The sequence below is a fragment of the Dromiciops gliroides genome, chromosome 1 (assembly GCF_019393635.1).
Source record: "Dromiciops gliroides isolate mDroGli1 chromosome 1, mDroGli1.pri, whole genome shotgun sequence".
NCBI lineage: Eukaryota > Metazoa > Chordata > Mammalia > Microbiotheria > Microbiotheriidae > Dromiciops > Dromiciops gliroides.
The window spans coordinates 630,049,622-630,070,045 of NC_057861.1; the positions used below are offsets into that span (position 1 = coordinate 630,049,622).

Genomic DNA, 20,424 nt, shown 5'->3' on the forward strand with positions numbered 1-20,424 from the left:
CAGGAGGGAAAGGGAAAGGGAAAGAGATGTCAAAGACTAATTTTTCCATCTTCACCTCTCTGCCTCAGATGAGGCACCTTCTCCTGAGTCATTTACATGATATAACCACTATAAAATGTAGATCAAGACCCCTCTAGGAGGGAATGTTGAAACATAACTTGTGACCTGGCTCAGGACTTTACTAGACCAGTCCTCTCTCATACATATCTACAGCGTTCCCCCCCCACACACCTTTCACCCACCTCTGGTCTGTGAGAGAATCTTGCCAGAGGCCACAGGATGACAGATGGCCAGGATCTGGCTGTTGAAGCCCACATGTCCTCCTAGCTGGGTTGAGGTCATGACCCTAAGTGACTCCAAGTACCCCTGGGCAGCCAGCATGTAGGATGCTCTTTTCCATGGCAAAAAAGTTTAGAAATTAAAAAAAATTTCCATTACCCCCCCCCAATTGAATCTGGTAATCAAAGGAGTTCAAAGACCTAGAAGGGAAGGGACCACGTTTCTTTTTTTAAGGTAATAATAATGATGATGACTATTATTATTATATAGCATTTTATATATTTTTTCACTTTAATTAATCAATCAAGAAGCATTATTAAGTGCCTATTATGTTTCAAGCACATTGAGAGGTTCTTAAGATACAAATACAAAGAATGAAAAAAAATTCCCTCTTCACAATTAGCTTACATTCTCATGGAATTATTCAATTCTATTTCACTAATTTTCAGAAGTTCTGTTGTTTATTTGTTTGTTTTTTTAACTTCTTATGCTAAGCTGTTAATTCTCTTTCCAAGTCTTTCCTCCAGAACTCTCATTTCTTGTCCTATTCTTTCCTCTAGAACTCTCATTTCATTTATATCATTTTATAAACTCTAGCTTCATTTTTTCTAGGAATTCTAATTGATCTTATGGTCAAGCTGTATTTTTCTTTAAGGCTTTAATTGTATGTGTTTTAGAGTTGTTCTCCTTCTCTGGGTTTGTATCTTGGGGATACCTGGCATTATAATAGTTGTTTTTCTTTCTTCTCTTTTTTTTCTTTTGTTTATTCATTTTTCCAGCCTTACTTCCAAGATTAGGACTTTGTATTGGGGTCAAACTCTGCACCCTTCTAACACAACTGTAGTGGCCTTGTATGATAATGGTCTGTCTCATCTGGTATCCTGTTACTGGGGTCAGAGCCTCAGTGTGATAGCCTTCTTTAGCTCCTAAAGTCTAGCTCCACAATTCCAGCCCACAACCATTCCTCAGTTCCTTCCATGATCACTGGGTCAACTTTGTGAGCTTGAGCTAGAAAAATGACTCACTGTGCTTTCTCTTTAGATTTCTGATCACTACTTGGACTAGTATTCAGCTAACATCTTCTTTTGAATAGTTGTCAGGGGAGTTTGACTATATTGCTTTCACCTATACCACCAACTTGGCTGGTTTGCATTCTAATGAGGGAGGCAAGGACATATAAAAATATATACAACATAAATTCATAAATATAAATATATGCAAAGTAATTAAATACAAAGTTGTTTTTGAGGGGTGGCATATGTCCTTACAGCTACTCTATAAGATAGGTGCTATAATCATCCCCATTTTACAGATGAGGAAGTTGAGGTTCAGAGGGGTAAGTGATATGCCAAGGACCACACAGCTCGTAAACTACTGAGTCAGAATTATATCTTGGGTTTTGCTTACTCTTAGATGGGTATGCTAGCCACTATACCTTGTTTCCTCTCCTAGGAGCCTGACCATTGGGAGAAGCATCATAGCTAAGTATAACAATAACAACTGTCCTGTCACACCCTTTTCCCTCCTAGATCCTTCCCTCTGCCCTCATAGGGGCAGCTAGTTGGCACACTGGCCCTGGAGTCAGGAGGACCTGAGTTCAAAACTGCCCTGAGACACTTGATACTTACTAGCTGTGTGACCCTGGGCAAGTCACTTAACCCTGATTGCCTCTAAAATCCAAAGTTATCTCTAGTCATCCTAATGTATGAACCCAGATGGCTCTAGAGGAGTGAGGCTGGTGACTCTGCACAACCCTGCCTCAATTAAATCCAATTCATTGCAAGTCATGACATCACTCCAATGTCATGGCCCTGTGAGAAAATAATGGGGATCTTTGAGACCCAGAGAGCCTGGCTGACCTTTCTTAAGGAGAATTTCAAAGGAAATGTAGATTGAACTTCCTGAATACCTAAAGGAAGTTAGCTCATGGACCACCCTCCTCAGGTCCAGTAAACCAATAGATTTGATTGATGCTAGCCAATTAGCTTTGAGCAGTGTGGAAGGGCTGCCTCTCCTCCAGACCTACACAATACTTCCGCTCTAGCACATGCTCTTGTTTTTTAATGCTCAGGGAGGCAGGACACAGATTTTTTTCTGTCTCCTAGATCGGCCTTCTAATTTTTCAGAGCCATGTGCACTGTCTTTACTAATATTTAATATGCTTTAATAAATGCTTAATGCCCCAAAACTGGTGTAGTAGCCTCTAATTTATAAGTAGCTATATATTAGAACCCCAGCTAAGTTTCCTTAAAATTTGGGACAGAAATAGGGAAACCCCATATAATTTTAAATGCTGGGGCAACAAGGTGGCACAGTGGATGGAGCACTGGCCCTGGATTCTGGAGGATCTGAGTTCAAATCCAGGCTCAGACACTTGACACTTACTAGCTGTATGACCCTAAACAAGTCACTTAATCCTCATTGCCCAGCCCCCCCCAAAAAATGTTTTTTAAATGCCACAGACCTCTTTGAGAATGAAGGACAAACAACAAAAACAACAATCCATAGCCATTATACCAGGAACCAAAATGGGACTTGGGGGAGGAGAGCTGGAATAATTTGCTAATGCTGCTCTAACAATTGGATCTTCTCTAGAGAAAAGACCCCTGATGCTGCTCCATATGATCGGAATTCCCCAGCCCTCCCCTCCTAAAAAAGAAATAAACCCCCTCAACCTACCAGAAGCCCAGGATTTCCATACAATTCATTACTGAGGCATGGAAAACCCCAGTTAGAATGCACAAGTCCCCTGAGAGGATGTCTAGCTGTTCACACCTCATCCAGATGAATTTTCTCTCATTATGGTGGCACGAGAGAAAGAGTCCTGACCTGGGAATTAGGACCTGGTTTCTAATCCTTATTCTGCCAATTGTAAACTATGGGACTTTGGACAAATCTTTGACCTCCCTTGAGTCTTGCTTTTCCCATCTGTTAAGAGAATCGCATAAAATTAAAACATAAAGAAACCCTGGAAGTTATCTAATACCATCCCCCATCATTTTACACAAAATGTAGTAGGACTTATCCAAAGTCAAACAGCTGTCTCTGCCCTACCTCCAGGGTGGAGGTGTTGGAAATATCAAAGGTGTATGGAATGGAAAAGTCCTTTGTAAATTCCACCTTTTCCTCTCACCAAGACCCTCCCTACCCTCTCTGATAATGATATATTCATATGCAAAGGGAATTATATTATATTATATTATATTATATTATATTATATTATATTATATTATATTATATTATATTATATTATATTATATTATATTATATTATATTATATTATATTATATTATATTATATTATATTATATTATATTATATTATATTATATTATATTATATTAGCAAGGACAGAGACTAAAATAGTCAAAGACAAACACAGATAGACAAGCCAATGAATAGACAGATAGACAAAGGCAGATAAGAGACCTGTTAGAATTCACTTCAGGGCTATTCAGTAGGGAAACCACTTCCTGGTCTTGCTGGGGCAACTGAGAAGGAAAGGAATCCCCATTTCCAACTCAAACTAGTGCCACCCCAGGGCCTTGGGAGCAGAAGTTTTGGCACAGTTTCCATTCAGTTCCCTTATCTCTCAGACTAATTATCCTGAAAGAAAACAATAGAGACACACAGATACTATCTGCTCAAACCCAAATAGTTGGGAGCCACAGATGCTACCCTGACCTTCATAAATAACTATACAAGCATGCCAAGCTTATCAAAGGAAACCAAATGGATCATGGGAAGTGAAAAACAGTTTGTTCTTGATCGTTCCTGCCTTTGGGGGGGGGGGGGAAACCTTCTCTCCTGCCATTGTTCTATGCCAGCTCCCAGACTCAGGTTAGAAATTTACCTGCTCCAGGATAATTGACTGATATCCTCTTCCTGATTTCTCCCTCCCTAGGAAATAGAGAGAATGGTGGCATTTGAACAGAAAACAGTGGCTTTGTCCCAAAGAGTGAACTTGAGTGGTAGAGTTTCAAATCTAAGGGCTATATGAAATGTGTACAGAGCACTTCTGATGCCACCCATCCAAGGGAGACAGGCTAGGACACTTACTTCCCAGAAAGCCTGAATAGATCATCAGTACAGGGATTCTTCTGGCTAGCCACGTGGTGAATAGGAGGCTCATCACCTGTTCTACAACAGTCCCACACATGATCCTGTGGAAACTGTCAGTTAGGAGGTTTCCTGGGAGGCCTAATGAGAACAGGTCAATAGCAGGGTTTGTACAGAAGGGAGAAGATAGAGAGGAACATAGTGGCCAAAGAATGTGGAATCCTAGAATTCAGAGTAGCTTCCAGTATAAGTCAGGAGATCAGATCATTAGACACTTCCTCACTGAGGCAGAAATCCCTGTCATGCTTGACTCAGATCCTCAGCCTGGAGGCTCTTCTAAAAGAATAGTCCAGGGGCAGCTAGGTGGTGCAGTGGATGGAGCACTGGCCCAGGATTCAGGAGGACCTGAGTTCAAATCCGACCTCAGACACTTGACACTTACTAGCTGTGTGACCCTGGGCAAGTCACTTAATCCTCATTGCCCCACCTAAATAAATAAATGAATGAATGAATGAATAGATAGATAAATAAATAAATAAATTTTAAAAAGGATAGGACAGCTTTGGCCCTGATCTTAAACAAGTAAGTAGCAATAATAAAATTGTCTGAAGTAGGGGTTATGTTCAGAGTGTTTAGTGTGTTCAAAGGTCTTTGATGCAAGTAGATTTGTGTTTAAAAGGTTTGACTAAAGAAGGTGTGAGGGTTAGGGGTTTAGTGTTCTGAGGTTTTGCTGAGTGCTGCCTGTCCATACCAGTGCACAGCCTCAGAGGTCTCCACTATATTGGTGAATTAGCAGAGCCTGAGAGGAGCAGTAGCTACCATCACACCTTCACTGTGAATTCCAAATCATAAGTTCTGTTTCTATTGCATCTTTCTCAGAGTTTTATTCAAGAATCATGTGGCTAGGGGGCAGCTAGGTGGCACAGTGGATAAAGCACCAGCCCTGGATTCAGGAGGACCTGAGTTCAAATTCAGACTCAGACACTTGACACTTACTAGCTGTGTGACCTTGGGCAAGTCACTTAACCCTCATTGCCCCACCCAAAAAAAATCATGTGGTTAATTCTGGAGAGCAATCTGAAACCATGCCCAAAAGGCTATAAAACTGTGCATATGCTTTGACCCAGCAATACCCTTCTGAACTTAGTCTATATCCCAAAGAGATAAAAAAAAAGGGAAAAGGACCCAAATATACAAAAATATTTATAGCTGCTCTTTTTGTGGTGGCAAAGAATTGAAAACTGAGGGGATGCCCATCAATTGAGGAATGGCTGAACAAGTTGTGGTATATGAGTGTAATAGAATGCTATTGTGCTGTGATGAGCAGGCAGATTTCAGAAAATCCTGAAAAGACTTACATGAACTGATGCTGAGTAAAATGAGCAGAACCAAGAGGACATTGTACACAGTATCAGCAACATTGTGTGATGATCAACTGTAATCAACTTAGCTCTTCTCAGCAATACACTGAGCCAAGACAATGCTAAAAGACTAATGATGGAAAATGCTCTCCACATCCAGAAAATGAACTATGGAGTCTGAATACAGATTTAAGCATAGTATCTTCACTTTCTTGTTTTTTATTTGTTTCTTTTTTCTTGAGATTTTTCCCTTTTGATGTGACTCCTCTCATAACATGACATATGTGGGAATATGTTTAACATGATTGTAATATATAACCTATATCAGATTCCTTGCTGGCTTCAGGAGGGGCAAGGGAATCTTACAAAAATGAATGCTGAAAACTATCTTTACGTGTAATTGAAAAAAATAAAATACTATTGAAAAAGAATCATGTGGTTATCTGGCATAGGTAGATGGATTGAAAGGGCTTCATATAACTTCAGAAGGATGGAGGGGTTGCTTTTGAGGGGACCAATTTATTTTAAATGGGGATGAAAGGCTTTTCTATCATCTCCTCTTCTCTTTTAAGAGGAAGAAAATATGTCTACTTTCCTAAAAGACTATAGAGTTATATCGAGGGTAGTGAACCAAAAGCCCTCTAGCAAGTAGGAAGCCCTCTGGTGGAGAGAGAGTTGCCAATGGTTTGGATTTTAAGGTGGCCCAATTCCAAATCAGAACGGGTGGTCAGAAGACTAACATTCTGACTGGGGGAACACAAGTGTCCAAAGTTGCACACCTAGTAAATGTCAGAGCCAGGACTACACCTTAGGCTTCCTGACTTCAAATGAAATCTTTTTCAACATGAAGATACTCTTTCACCATCTGCCAAGCTAAGATAGGCATGAATTTCTACCTTCTTTTTAAAAATAAAAGTATTTTTTTATTTTCCAGTTACATGTAGTTAAATGTTTTCAACATTTGTTTATATAAGATTTCAAATTTCAAATTTTTCTCCCTCCTTCCCCTCCCTCTTCCCTTCCCCCAGACAGCAGGCAATCTGATATAGGTTATGTATATATATAATAACATTAAACATATTTCTGCATTAGTCATGTTATAAGAGAAGAATTAGAGCAAAAAGGAAAAACCTCAAAAAAGAAAAACAGCACCAAAAACAAAAGAAATAGTATGGCCCAATCAGCATCCATATTCCACAGTTCCTTTTTTTTCTGGACTTAGAGAGCCTTTTCATGAGTCCTTTGGAACTTTCTTGTTCCATTGGATTGGTGAGAAGAATCTAGTCTATCACAGTTGATCAGTATATAATGCTGATGATATTGTGTATAATGTTCTCCTGGTTCTGCTTATCTCATTCATCATCAGTTCATGCAAGTCCCTCCAGGTTTCTTTGAACTCCTCCTACTCATCGTTTCTTACAGCACAATAGAATTCCATTACATTCATATACCACAACTTGTTCAGCCATTCCCCAGTCGACAGGCAACCCCTCAATTTCCAATTCCTTGCCACCACAAAAAGAGCAGCTATAAATATTTTTGTACATGTGGCTCCTTTTCCCTTTTTTATGATCTCTTTGGGAAAATGACCCAAAAGTGGTATTGCTGGGTCAAAGGGCATGCACGGCTTTATAGCCCTTTGGGCATAATTCCAAACTGCTCTCCAGAATGTTTGGATCAGTTCACAGCTCCACCAACAATGCATTGGCGTTCCAATTTTCCCACAGCTTCTCCAACATTTATTATTTTCCTTTTTTGTCATATTAGCCAATCTGATAGGTGTCAGGTGGTACCTCAGAGTTGTTTTAATTTGTTTCTCTCTAATCAATAGTGATTTAGAGCATTTTTTCATATGGCAATAGATAGCTTTGATTTCTTCATCAGAAAACTGCCTGTTCATATCCTTTGACCATTTCTCAATTGGGGAATGACTTGGATTCATATAAATTTGATTTAGTTCCCTATATATTTTAGAAATGAAGCCTTTATCAGAAGTACTGGCCATAAAAATTGTTTCCCAGTTTTCTGCATCCCTTCTAATTTTGGATGCAATGCTTCTGTTTGTACAAAAACTTTTTAATTTAATGCAATCAAAATCATCCATTTTGCATTTCATAATATTCTTTATCTCTTGTTTGGTCATAAACTGTTCTCCTTTCCAAAGATCTGAAAGGTAGACTATTCCTTCCTCTCCTAATTTACCTATGGTATCACCTCTTATGTCTAAATCATGTACCCATTTTGACCTTATTTTAGTATTAGGTGTAAGATGTTGGTCTATGCCTAATTTCTGCCATATTATCTGGGACATCTTTTGGTAAAATTCAACCTAGAGTCATAGTCTTAGATGGTCTTAGACAAAAGGCCACTTGAAGACCCTGTATTACTCTTATTTCACTGTACAGACAAGAAAATGGGGACTCAGAGGAGAGAGGGGGAGGACCAGGGGACCACAGAGTTAATAGCAGAGCCAAGACTAAAATCCAAGGCTTCTAATTTCCCATTCAGGGATCTTTTCACTGAGTCTCAAAGCCTTGGGCGGCCAAACAGAAAGAAGCTACTGATGCCACATAGTGTGCCCTCTCTTGTTGTTGCTGAGTCGTTTCAGTCATGTGTGACTCTTCAGAATCCCATTTTGGGGTTGTCTTGGCAAAGATGCTGGAGTGGTTTTGCCATTTCCTTCTCCAGTTCATTTTACAGGTAAGGAGCTAAAGCAAATAGGGCTAAGTGACTTTCTCAGGGTCACATAGATAGTAAATATCTGAGGCCAGATTGGAACTCATGAGGATGTCTTCCTGATTCCAAGCCTAGTGCTCTATCCTCTTTATCACCTAGTTCTCCATGTCATCACCACAAAATCCATTATCCATTTTAAGAAAAAAGCACCTTGGAATCATAAAATTTCAAAGGTAGAAAGAACCTGGGGACAGCAGCAGATAAAGCACCAGCCCTGGATTCGGGAGAACCTGAGTTCAAATCCAGCCTCAGACACTTGATACTTACTAGCTGTGTGACCCTGGGCAAGTCACTTAACCCTCATGGCCCCACCCAAAAACAAAACAAACAAACAAAGATAAAAGGAACCTTATAGGTCATCTAGTTCAACCACTACTTAGAGCATTGATCCCTTCTACAACACCCATGAAAAGAGGTCATCCAGCCTCTGCTGAAAAATCTTCCTCCAGAGGTAGGGAAGCAGGGGAGAATCATCACCTCACAAAGCAATCCATTCCACTGATGAAAAACTCTAACTATTAGAAAATGGGGGCATGGTGGGGTGCATGAACCTAAAATCCTGCTTTCCTGTAAGTTCTTTGCAATGATCCTAGTGACTTCCTATTTCTTCTATGGAAAAATAATACCCACTCCCTTGGCCAGAGGCAACCAAAAGAAAATACATTCATTCCAGAGTAAGAGATGCAAACAGTTTAATAATATATAAGCAATGCCATGTAAACCAGCCTCTTTCTCTCTCTCTCCTTCTTTGTTCCACCCATTATTTCCTGAAATGACATGAGTGTCCACACAGAACAGAACCATGGAACATTGTAAGTCAGAAGAGTTCCATACAGAGGGGAAACTGAAACTCACAGGAGATGAAGGGACTCAACCAAGGTCACACAGTGAGTCAGTCAGTGACGGAGCAGAAAACCAGAAGCTAAGTATCCTGACTCCTAATTCAGGGCTCTTTGTTCTGTTTCGTGCAGCTTTTAAGGCACTTAGGGTGGCAGAAAAGGAGAGATGCCTCAGAGAAAGACGTATTTGAAGGAGAAGGCAGCATGAGTCCAGTGTGACGGGGAGGATTAAGGAATAGTTTGATGGGTTTCCCAGCAGATATGGAGGCTGGTGTTATGACTGGAGGTGATGATGTGATGAAAAAAGAGGAGAAATTGGGCCAGAAGGTCACTGGATGTGCTGGTTGATCCAATCCACAAAGGCTGTGACACGAGTGTAGACTCCAGGTCTGTGGAAACCACCACAAAATTCTCCCCAACTCACTATTCCAGCCTGGAGCCAGGAGCCCTGCACTTTACAGGCCAGGGCTCCCCCAGAGTCACCCTGGAAGACAAGAGAGAGTCTGTTAGCATGGCTCAAGGAACAGAGAAGGTACAAGAGGATGGGACTCCTAAACTCAATCTAGAGTTAGGGGAAGGACCACGGACAGGAGCAAACCCAGAGAGCCTCTCACCTGGCAGGGATTTTTGCCAGCTCTACCAGCACAGATCATGTTATCAAGGATGATCCTCTGAGATTCAGGAACGGAGGAATCCAGATGGTATTGGTGGTCACAGGTAAGGGCATCCATCACAGGGACCTGCACCTTTTTCAGGGTGTAGGGAGAAGGCAGATGCACTAAAGAGGGAAGAAATAATGAAGATTTACTGCTGGCTTAAAGTAGAGGGTGGGATAGTTCTGGGCACAATGTCTACCCTGTGAGACTATGGGTGTATGAACCAAGATGAGGGTGCAGAAGAGTCTTGGAGCTAACACCTGCACTCTAAGAGAAACTGATGATTGGACACCAGGGTCCACGGAGAAGCATGGGCAGGGGTGGACTGTCAGTGAGGGGGGTAATCATTTAGAGCTGAGGGTTATTTTAGAGATCACCTAGTTCAAACCCTTCACTTTACAGAAGGGGAAACTGAGGTCCAAATGGGGAAAATTAAACACAGGAAATAGACATACAGGTAGAAAGCAGCGAAGTTTGGAGCCCAGGTGCTCTGATGCCAAATCCAGTGCTCTTTCCACTATAGCCTTTATCAATGACCTTAGACCTAGTGCTCATGAAGCCAAGCACTCAGACACAGGGGCTTCTGCAGAGAACCAAGACTCATCAAAATATTTTTCATTAATAAAGAAATCATGGAGGGCAGCTAGGCAGCGCAGTGGATAAGGCACCAGTCTTGCATTCAGGAGGACCTGGCTTCAGAGCCAACCTCAGACACTTGACACTTACTAGCTGTGTGACCCTTGGCAAGTCACTTAACCCCCATTGTCCCACAGAAAGAAAGGAAGGACAAGAGAGAGGGGGGGGAAGGAAAGAAGGAAGGAAAGAAGGAGGGAAGGAAGGAAGGAAGGAAGGAAGGAAGGAAGGAAGGAAGGAAGGAAGGAAGGAAGGAAGGAAGGAAGGAAGGAAGGAAGGAAGGAAGGAAGGAAGGAAGGAAGGAAGGAAGGAAGGAAGGAAGGAGGGAGGGAGGGAGGGAAGGAAGGGAGGAAGGAAGAAAGGAAGAAAGGAAGAAAGGAAGAAAGGAAGAAAGGAAGAAAGGAAGAAAGGAAGAAAGGAAGAAAGGAAGAAAGGAAGAAAGGAAGAAAGGAAGAAAGGAAGAAAGGAAGAAAGGGAAATGTCATCTTGACAACTTTTTCTGCTCTCTTCACCACAGTCCCTGGAATGCCTAGTCTTGGCCTTAATCCTGGCCCTGTACCAACTCTGGGAAACCCCAGGACCCCACTTCCCCCTGCCCCAGTGCTCACCTCCAGATTCAATGTTCCCCCAGCCAGTCACCCAGCATTCCATGTCTGGGGTGAAGGTCTGGAAGGCTTCAGGGAGTCTGATGATTTGGATAGTCTTGTTCAGTTGTACAGGGGACTGGAGCTTTAGCAGGGCCATGTCAAAGCCTTCCAAGTGATTATTATAGTTAGGGTGAATGATGATCTCTTCCAGGGGCAACAGGTGGTCATTTTCATATAGATTCTGTTGTCTCAATTGGATCATAAAGTCTGAAGGTTCATTTTTAGATCTAGAAGAAGGAAAACAATATTCCTTAGAGGGGCTACATATGTCCCAGTCCAAGAATCCCAAGTCTCCTCTGTGCCCTCTAGCTCTCATCCATGGAACTAGTAACTTGAACCCTCCTGGAACTCCCATGACCTCCCACCACCATAATAAAGGAAATTTCTCTAGCTCTCCTGCCGACTCTCCTTCTCTTTCTTCTGCATGTCCCATCTAATACTAGGAATAGTACCATACATCTGTTAGGTACTTTGCAGATGAGGAGATTTTTCATCCAATAGCCTACTGAAGAAGTCAAGGTAGGGACTGGTATCCCCATTTTTTAAAAAAGAGACAACTGAGGCCCAGAGAGGGGAAGTGACTTGCCCAGAGTCATACAGTGAGCTAGCATGCGGCACAGTCCGAACTACAATCTAGCTCTCCTTTCTCTGAACCCTGAGGTTCTCTCTGTCCCACCCCCAATTCATGCCCCGCTGCATGAGAGGGAGGAAGGTGACTCACGTAACAATGCAGTGTGCGGCAGTCAGAATCCAACTGGGGTGAATGAGAGAACCCCCACACGAGTGTCTCCAGAAACCATTCCAATTCTTCCTCAGACTGATCTGCCATGGCCATTCTCCTTCCTGGGCATCACTGCCCCCAACAATCTTAACCTCTTTCTTTACTGGATGGAGAAATGGGTGCTTGTGTAAGAAGACACATAAATGCTGTTAACCCAGTCCTTCCCCCCAGGCCTCGTACAAATGCCAGTGATCACCCCTGACTCTGAGACGCTCTGCCATAGGCTGATCAGTGGCTCACCTCCCAGTACACAAAATAACAGTAGCCAACATTCCTAAAGTATATTAATCCTCTCAATTGCCCTTTCTAGAAGTTCTGTCCATTGATGATACCATTTGATCCTTACAACAACTCTATGGAGATATATATTACAGGTATTATCTATCATTTTACAGATGAAGAAACTTAGGCTGAATGGTTAAATATCACAATCAAAATTTTTTTAATTTTAAAAATAAAAAGAAATAAAAAAGTTAAAATAAAAATAAATAAATAAATATCACGAGCAGAAAAAAGATTGAAGATAGGTCTTTCCTTACCCACAGTCTAGCACTCTCCACTACCACTTTCTGCCAATGCTTCAAGAAGTATTTATTAATCACCCACTATTTGCCAGGTACTGTGCCATTTGCTGGGAATGCAAGGGCAAAGAATGAAACTATCCCAACTTGGAATGAGCTCACATTCACACAGTAAGAAGCCAGAGAGCCTATCACCTAGCAATTAGTCCTGCTGTAAACAAACTACCCCATCCCTAGGAAAGAGATGAACCATTCTCCCTTGGTACCCAGGAGATATTCTCCATGAGATCGCCAAAGGGCTAAGCACTGGAAACAGGAATCCCAATGGTCGGATGGGGCTATAATTCACCTTGATTCAGAGGGACTGAGTTTCCCAGGAGGGGAAGGGTCAGAAGTAGCAGGCAAATCATCTGGAGGGAGAGAAAAGGGAGAGGGCTCAGGTTAACAGAGAAGGGCCCTGGGTGCTGGAGTCTGGGGTGGAAGAAGAGTCCTCCAGCCCAACGTCTCCATCTGATTGAGCCTGAGCCTGGTAGCCAAGGTTTGAAAAAGGAGCAGGGTCCTTACCTTGATCAACTTCTCCAGTTCAGTGCTTCCCCCTTGGTCAGCACCCTACTTGAGACACTGACAACCCAATATTTAAAAGAAAGAGGAAAAAGACTGCCCAATGAGGCACTTGGCCCTCTGGGGATTGGAGTGATGGGGAGGGAGGTAGAGCAAGCTAATGCTCAGTGAGATTCTTGGTGTTCCCATCTCCTCCTTTTCCATCCCCGCCCCTCTCCTGCTCCTCTGACCCTCTCCCCCATTTTCTGGATGCTTCAAAGTCTTGGCCTCTGGCACTGATCATGACTAGGTCAAAAGTATTTAGGGATTCCTAACTGTTCTGCTCAGGCCTCCCCTAGCTCTATGTTGTGTTCTCTGTTTTTAATTTTTTTAATTTTTTAAAGTAATAAACATTTTTATTTGTAGTTTTGAGTTCCGACTTTTATCTCTCCTTCCCTCTCTCCCCTCCCCCCCGCAGGTGGTAAGCAATCAGATATAGGTTATACATGTACAATTATGTAAAACATTATAATATTAGTCATTTTGTACAAGAAAACTTGAATAAAAGAAAAAATGAAAGAAAGTGAAAAATAGCATACTTCAGTCTATGTTCCATCAACATCAGTTCTTCCTTTGGAGGTGGATAGTATGTTTCAACAATTCTTTGGGATTGTCTTGGATAATTGTATTGTTTAGAATAGTTAAGTCATTCACCATTCTTCATCAAACAATATTGCTGTCTCTGTTCACAACATTCATTTGGTTCTGCTTACTTCACTATACATCAGTTCATACAAGTCTTTCCAGGCCTTTCTGAAATCATCCTGTTTGTCATTTCTTTCTTTCTTTTTTTTTTTTTGCTTGTCATTTCTTATAGTACAATAATATTCCATTACTATCATATGCCAGAATTTGTTTAACCATTCCCTAATTGATGGGCATTCCTTTGATTTCCAATTCTTAACCACCACAAAAAGAGCTGCTATAAATATTTTTGTACAGATAGGCCTTTTTCTCTTTTGAGGGATGTCTTTGGGATATAAACCTAGCAGTGGTATTGTTGGATCAAAGGGTTTTCACAGTTCTATAGTCCTTTGGGCATAGTTCCAAATTGCTCTCCAGAATGGTTGGATCTTTTCACATGCATTCTTCTCTCAAAGCACTTGTTATAGATATGTATAATTAGGAAAGTTATCTATGAGAAGCATATCATGTTGGATAGACAGTTCTTGGAGCGTAGGGAGCCTTGTTTCAAAATCCACATTTCACTCCTATTCACTGTAGCCCCACCCCCAGAAGTTACTTGATCTCAGTAGAATGCACAGTATAGTACAGTGTCCCAGGCATTCTCCAAAACCAGAAATTACAGAGTAACAGCCAATCTATGATGCAGGGGGGTGATTCACTTTGCAACTTCCCGAATAGAACAATTCATAAAGCCAAAGAGTTTGTTAAGTAGACATCTGTGTTTGTGTCTTAGTCCCCTACCTAAGACTGTGAGCTCCATGAAGACAACAGCTCTCTCTTATCTACATTTTGAATATTCCCCAGTTACCATCACATACATACTCTGTATGTGATGCCCATAATAAACACTAATGAAATAAGTATTGAATGAGTAAGCAAATGAAGGAATAGGATCATACAATTTCAGAATTTAGAGTTGGAAGGGACCTGAACATTCTTTTATTCCAGGCTCATTTTACAGAGAAGGAAACTGGGGCCCAGAGAGAGAAGGTGGCTTGCCTACGGTCACAGCAGTAATAAGCCAGCATCTAAACTCAGCACCTCTAACTCAATGCACTCTCTCCACTATACCTGGCTGCCTCCATATCCAGTCTCACCATTTTGCAGAACAGAAAACTGAGCCCCAAGGATACTAATTGCCCTACCCACAGTCATCAAAGTTTGAAAGAGCCTGTGAAATCCCTTTATCCCTATTTTGGCCCATCATGATTCTCATCTACTCCTTCCAATGCCCTATGGGTATCTCAACATGTCAGAAATAGAACTCGCCTTAAGAAATGAAATCTGCTGTGTGACCCTGGGCAAGTCACTTAACCCTCACTGCCAGAGAGAGAGAGAGAGAGAAGAAAATGAGATCTGTCTAACCAAGCCTTTTTGCATATCTGTCCATAGGGAGCTAGAAGAGCTCCAAGATGGCCAGCCTACAGAAAACACTTAATAAATCCTTTTTCATTCATTCATTGATACATTTGTATATTTATTCATTCATTCCAACAATGCTAATCATAACCCAGCGGTGCTAGACCATGAGCCTCTTTCCCATGTCCTTTCCTCTGTTCACTATTATAATCTACCCAAGGTACTGAGGTCCTTCTTAGCTTTCTTTTGACATTTCAAAAGTATCAACTGAGAATGCAGACTTTCCATCAGTTACAATAACAATAATGTATTTATATAGCACTTTAAAGTGTGCAAAGCATTTTACCATTATCTCTTTTGATCTTCACAACATGTCTATGTAAAAAAAATTATTATTAGCAACTATATCTAATCTGGAAAAATTATAATAATTGGATTTACATGAAAAATTATGATTATATGAAAAATGTTAAGTTTAGAAAAATTACAATTGGGCCATAAGTCCTGCTGCGGTCACCATTAAAATGTAGAAATATTTTGACTGACTAGGGCTAATTTGGGGGGCTAATCTGACTGGAGGACTAATCTGGGGACTTTTGACTGTTTGGTTATCTGATTGCTATTAATTTAATATGGGCCATTTATAAAGTTCCACCATACTGCTCTACTCCCAAATTGATAAACTAAAGATTAAGAAGGCTCTTAACAAAATAATCAAAGCAGAGTTTATTTATGAGATACTATTTCAAATTAAGAATACAGGGAAATAAAATGTACAACCTGACTGCATTGCGGTGCATCTCTTTCCACTGCCTCTCTTTCCCACCTGCTGCACTTCAAACTTTTTGAATACAATAAGGGCCTTAGCCGCAAGAGGTCCTTTATTCTAACTCTGAGCCCCTTTCACTTTGTAAATCCCCCTGCTTCTAACTTTCCTCTCCTTACTGCCACCATTGAACCCCTGTGTTTCTCTTTCACCGACCTTCTGTCTGTCTGCTCCGTCAGCCTGCCCTCTGCTGCCTTTGCCGCCCCTCTAATCTTGTCCACCTCTCTTAATCTTGTCTGCCGGCCTTTCCTCCTTGCTCCTAGTCCTTACTGTTCATCTCGTCCCCCCTTCTCCTTTCTAATCTCATCAGCCGCCCTCTTGAGCTCTTCTCAGCCTCCTATTTCCTTGTCCAATCGAACCCTTTCTCTGCCTCTCTCAACCGCCCCAATCTCTCTAATCTCCTCAGCAAACCCCCTCCCCCCCCCCCAATCTAACTCCCAGGTCTATATATACCTTTTCTTCTCTCCACTCAACTCTCAGGGCTTCCTGCGCCCCCACAGACCAAGCTAATCTACCAACCAGAGCTGCAGCTGGTGGGGGAGGGGGTGGGTGCTCCAGCTTCACGTGCCTCAGCACAGGCTACGCCAGAGCCCAGCATCTCTCAGATACCTCCTCTCAGGTCAGAGAGAATTGGGTTTTTTTTCCCCCCAGCTGTCTGACCTGGCATCTTGTACAGCCCATGGGGCTTTATGGCTCAGCTGAAGCTGAGGAGGAGGGGCACCAGACCCTCCCACACAGAAGAGACCCTGAGGGCCTAAGGCTTTCCAATCTCAGCCCAAAGGTAGGGTCCCCAAATCAAAATAAATTTCCACATCTAGAAGGTAGGTACTGTTAATATGTATATATGGATCACCTGGCTTTGATAGAAGTACCTTATTATCCAAGGGGAGTTTTATGAAACCCTGGATTAATAAGATTAATAGGAGCAAAATGTCCTTCAACTGAACTCTAAACCTGAACCCAGATAGCTAGAAGATGAAAGACCCTACCTAGTAACTTCTTTTCCCTCAGGATAGTAAGTCCCTATCTTATGGTAACATCTGGGCATCCTCAAACTTGCCAAACCCTTTTTTGGAATCCTGTAGTCTTATCATGATGCTTCTGTATTCCCTCCATACTTGTTATAACTGAAATTGTTAAATGGCTTTTTGTTTCTGGGTTAATTTCTGTATCATATTATTGAAATTTACAATGCCCTATAATCAGTGGACTAAAACCATATATACCCTCAGAAATGGGGAGTCCCCCGAGCTTCTCTCTTAGAAAGGGAGTCTCCACATGATCATGTTGTAAGTTATCTTTCTTCTTGGGACAACAAAATATTAAATTGATATTATGTTTTTCTGTCTGTCTCTGATATGTTTCATAGGAGGACAGGTATCATGTTCTCTGACCTGATTCATTTGTAGGAGATATTATAAGATATTATAATTTCTCTGATCTGTTTTATTAATTTTGTAGGAGAGATTAAACATTATTTCTCTGACCTGTTTGTAGGAGACAGGCAGATACAAAAGCTATATTTTAATATTCAATAGTACTATTATAATCCCCATTTACAGATGAGAAAACTGAACCATACAGAAGTTAAGGCACACATCTCTTAAGTATCTGAGAGCAGGTCGTCCTCCTGACTACAGTTAAACCTCACTCTTGTCATGTTATCACCCTTTTTACTCAATTATATCATAGAGAGAGAGGTAGAAGAGACCTCAGAAACATCTGGTTGAATACCATCATTTTACAGATAAAGAAACTGTGGCCAAAATTATGCAACAATTAAGAGTAATTGGATTTCTTGTCATTCTTTGTCATTCCTTTCTTTGTGTTTAATAGTCCACTCATATCCAACATGAGGTTCTCTTCCCATTTGGGTGATGCTCAATTTAAATTCTTCAGAGACTACTATGGACCATGGCTCCCGAATATACAACAGTACTAGAAGGATATTAACATTGAAAGGATGGGCCTTTATTACAGAGAGAAACTTGAGGTTATTTAAAAAAAAAAAAACTTTGTGATATCTCAAAGGCAATTCAGCCCACTCTTGTCCTTCTGGTCAATTTGGGACCCAATTCACTATCCATGATCAATGCCTGTCCAAGATATAAGTAATAATGAAGAAGACCTATAGGTCATTCATTCAAATACGAGTCATTATCTGGAAAATAGGCCAATTCTTCATCCATTTGTCCTTGCTGTATGAATAATTAGGCCAAATTCTGAAATAATTATGTCTCTTATTTCAGAGACTTTGCAATGTTCAAGGTCTTGTTCGAATCAGTACAATGTCATTGAGAAACAAGTGTGTCTGGAGGATCTCACCATCAAGATAGAGTCCCTCCTCAATGTGGCTTCTAGGTTGCATCTCCTTCACAAAAGTGTGCAACACATTGGGCTAGCTCACATCCTCCTGTTGGATGTTTCACTGGATATTAATGATCAGAAGAGAGAGTCAAGTCATCTGTTATATTTTTCAAAGAATCTTGAAACTCTATCCATATTACTATATAAGCACTTAACTGATGAGATATGCTCCTTTCTCTCAATCAAAGAAAAATTGGGAAATGCCAAAGACAGAATATTCATCACCTAAAAAAATTAGAATAATTTTAAAAATAATGATTATGGCTAATAGTTTACCAAGAAAATCTCCAATAACCTGTAAGGGAAGTATTACAGATATAGAGAGGACAGTGAGGTTGGAGCTTGGCAGAACTAACATAAAATTCAGTTATTCCATTACTGACAAATATTTACACTGAAGACTGAAGTAAAGCCAGCTTCACCTAGCCTTTCTTTTTTTCACCCTAAATTTATTTCATTCCCATAAGGAAACATTATAAGAGCTGAGGAAAACTTTATTGCCTTAGCCTTCACCTAACTCCTGTGGGAGTTTTTGGGTGGGTTCTCCAAACTGGTTAGGGGACACAGACTGATCATTGGGAATTGCACAGGGGTTAAAAAGAAGGGAGAGAAGGGACTTAACAAGAAGCTTCACATATTATAAATTCTCAGTTACTCCATGTGACATTTTATTTAAAATGCAATTATCTGAAACTTATTTAATTCAAGTAGTGATAGTTCAAAAAGCCTCTCTGAATTTTCTGGAACCTCTAGACACCCAAAAGTTTCAGTTACAACATTTGCCCTTCCTTTCTGATTCTCTACTAAACTTTTCTGGAAACTTCTATGCCCTATACTTGCTTTCCCTATTTGATTTCCTGGTTGGTCCTTAGTGTATCCTTGATGTCAAGGATGAGAAATTGGTCTGATTTGCCTAAGCAGAAACTTGGACTTTTCATCAACTTTCTCTGATAAGGGTACAAGATACAGAAACAATAAAAATATGACTAGTAGCCATTCCCCAACAGATAAATGGCTAAAGGCTATGAACAAACAGTTCTCAAAAGAATTGCAAAGGATTCACAATCACATGAAAGAATGTTCCAATCACTAATCACTAAGAGAAATGAAAATCAAAACAAACCTGAGGTTTCATCTTATTAGCAAAAAAAAAAGAAGCAACACTCAATTTTGGAGGGCTTTGGAAAGATAGGCAGTGGTGATATTAGTGGTGGATCTATAAAAGCAATTTGGAATTATACTAATAAAGATACTAAAATATCCAGATGATTTGGGGTGTTTTATTGTTTGTTGTTTTTGTTTGTTTGTTGTTGGTTTTTGCAGGGCAATGAGGGTTAAGTGACTTGCCCAGGGTCACATAGCTACTAAGTGTCAAGTGTCTGAGGCTGGATTTGAACTCAGGTCCTCCTGAATCCAGGGTTGGTGCTCTATCCACTATGCCACCTAGCTGCCCCCCAATTTCTTTCAAAGAATGTGACCTTATTGCATGGCCTTTCTCTCTCAATTTGGTCCTCACCATACCCCCAGACTATACAAAGCCACCTTAAGATACAGGACAGATAATCTCAGTCATGTCTGTCTCTATCTTTGGTGTTTCAAGTCCCATTTCCATGAAGAGAGCATTAGGGAGAGTGGGAAACCTACATGTTCATTGTAAGGTAAGCAATGCCAAGAAGATACTGAACTGCCAATCAATCTATTCCCACTCCCAAAGCCTGGCATAGGATTTAAAAGTCAAGTTTTGTTTGTTTGAGATGAGATATAGTGCCCTGTTCAAATGCAAGTCCCATTCAGAAGGGCAGAAGGTGAGCCCATCTTCTCATTGGGTTGTGTTTCTATATGCCTGGCTGTCCCTGATGCCACTTGAAAGCCCCTTCCGTCTGCTTGCATCCCAGCTTGTCCCAGAAAATTCTTGCTATTTAGCCACTTATCCCTGAACTTTCCTGGTTCTCTGAAACATTTATACAACTTCCTGGAGGATCCATGTGGTTACCTGGAGCATATAATTCCCTAGGGTTACTGCTGGCTGTTTCAAAGAGAGCAGAATCTGTGGACAAATAGTAGCCCCACCAGGT

General features: G+C 41.0%; 1 protein-coding gene across 1 annotated transcript; it reads right to left on the reverse strand.

The window, feature by feature from the left end:
- Positions 1-9,600: 9,600 nt before the first annotated feature.
- Positions 9,601-12,920, reverse strand: LOC122752984 (tryptase-like). The gene is made up of 5 exons (XM_044000027.1): positions 12,860-12,920; positions 11,930-12,092; positions 11,170-11,435; positions 9,887-10,050; positions 9,601-9,756 (listed from the first exon to the last, which is right to left on the reverse strand). Exons 1-5 carry the CDS (start codon positions 12,918-12,920, stop codon positions 9,601-9,603), a joined length of 810 nt encoding a protein of 269 aa, XP_043855962.1.
- Between the last annotated feature and the right edge of the window lie 7,504 nt (positions 12,921-20,424).

Bases quoted from the DNA above. Each gene is read 5' to 3' on its own strand.
- LOC122752984 (XM_044000027.1), bottom strand. From the start codon at position 12,920: ATGATTTGCCTGCTACTTCTGACCCTTCCCCTCCTGGGAAACTCAGTC. The intron at 12,093-12,859 runs GTGAATTATAGC...TTCTCCATCCAG, and splicing joins CTCAGTCCCTCTGAATCAAG to TAAAGAAAGAGGTTAAGATT. The intron at 11,436-11,929 runs GTGAGTCACCTT...TCCTTCTTCTAG, and splicing joins GCCGCACACTGCATTGTTAC to ATCTAAAAATGAACCTTCAG.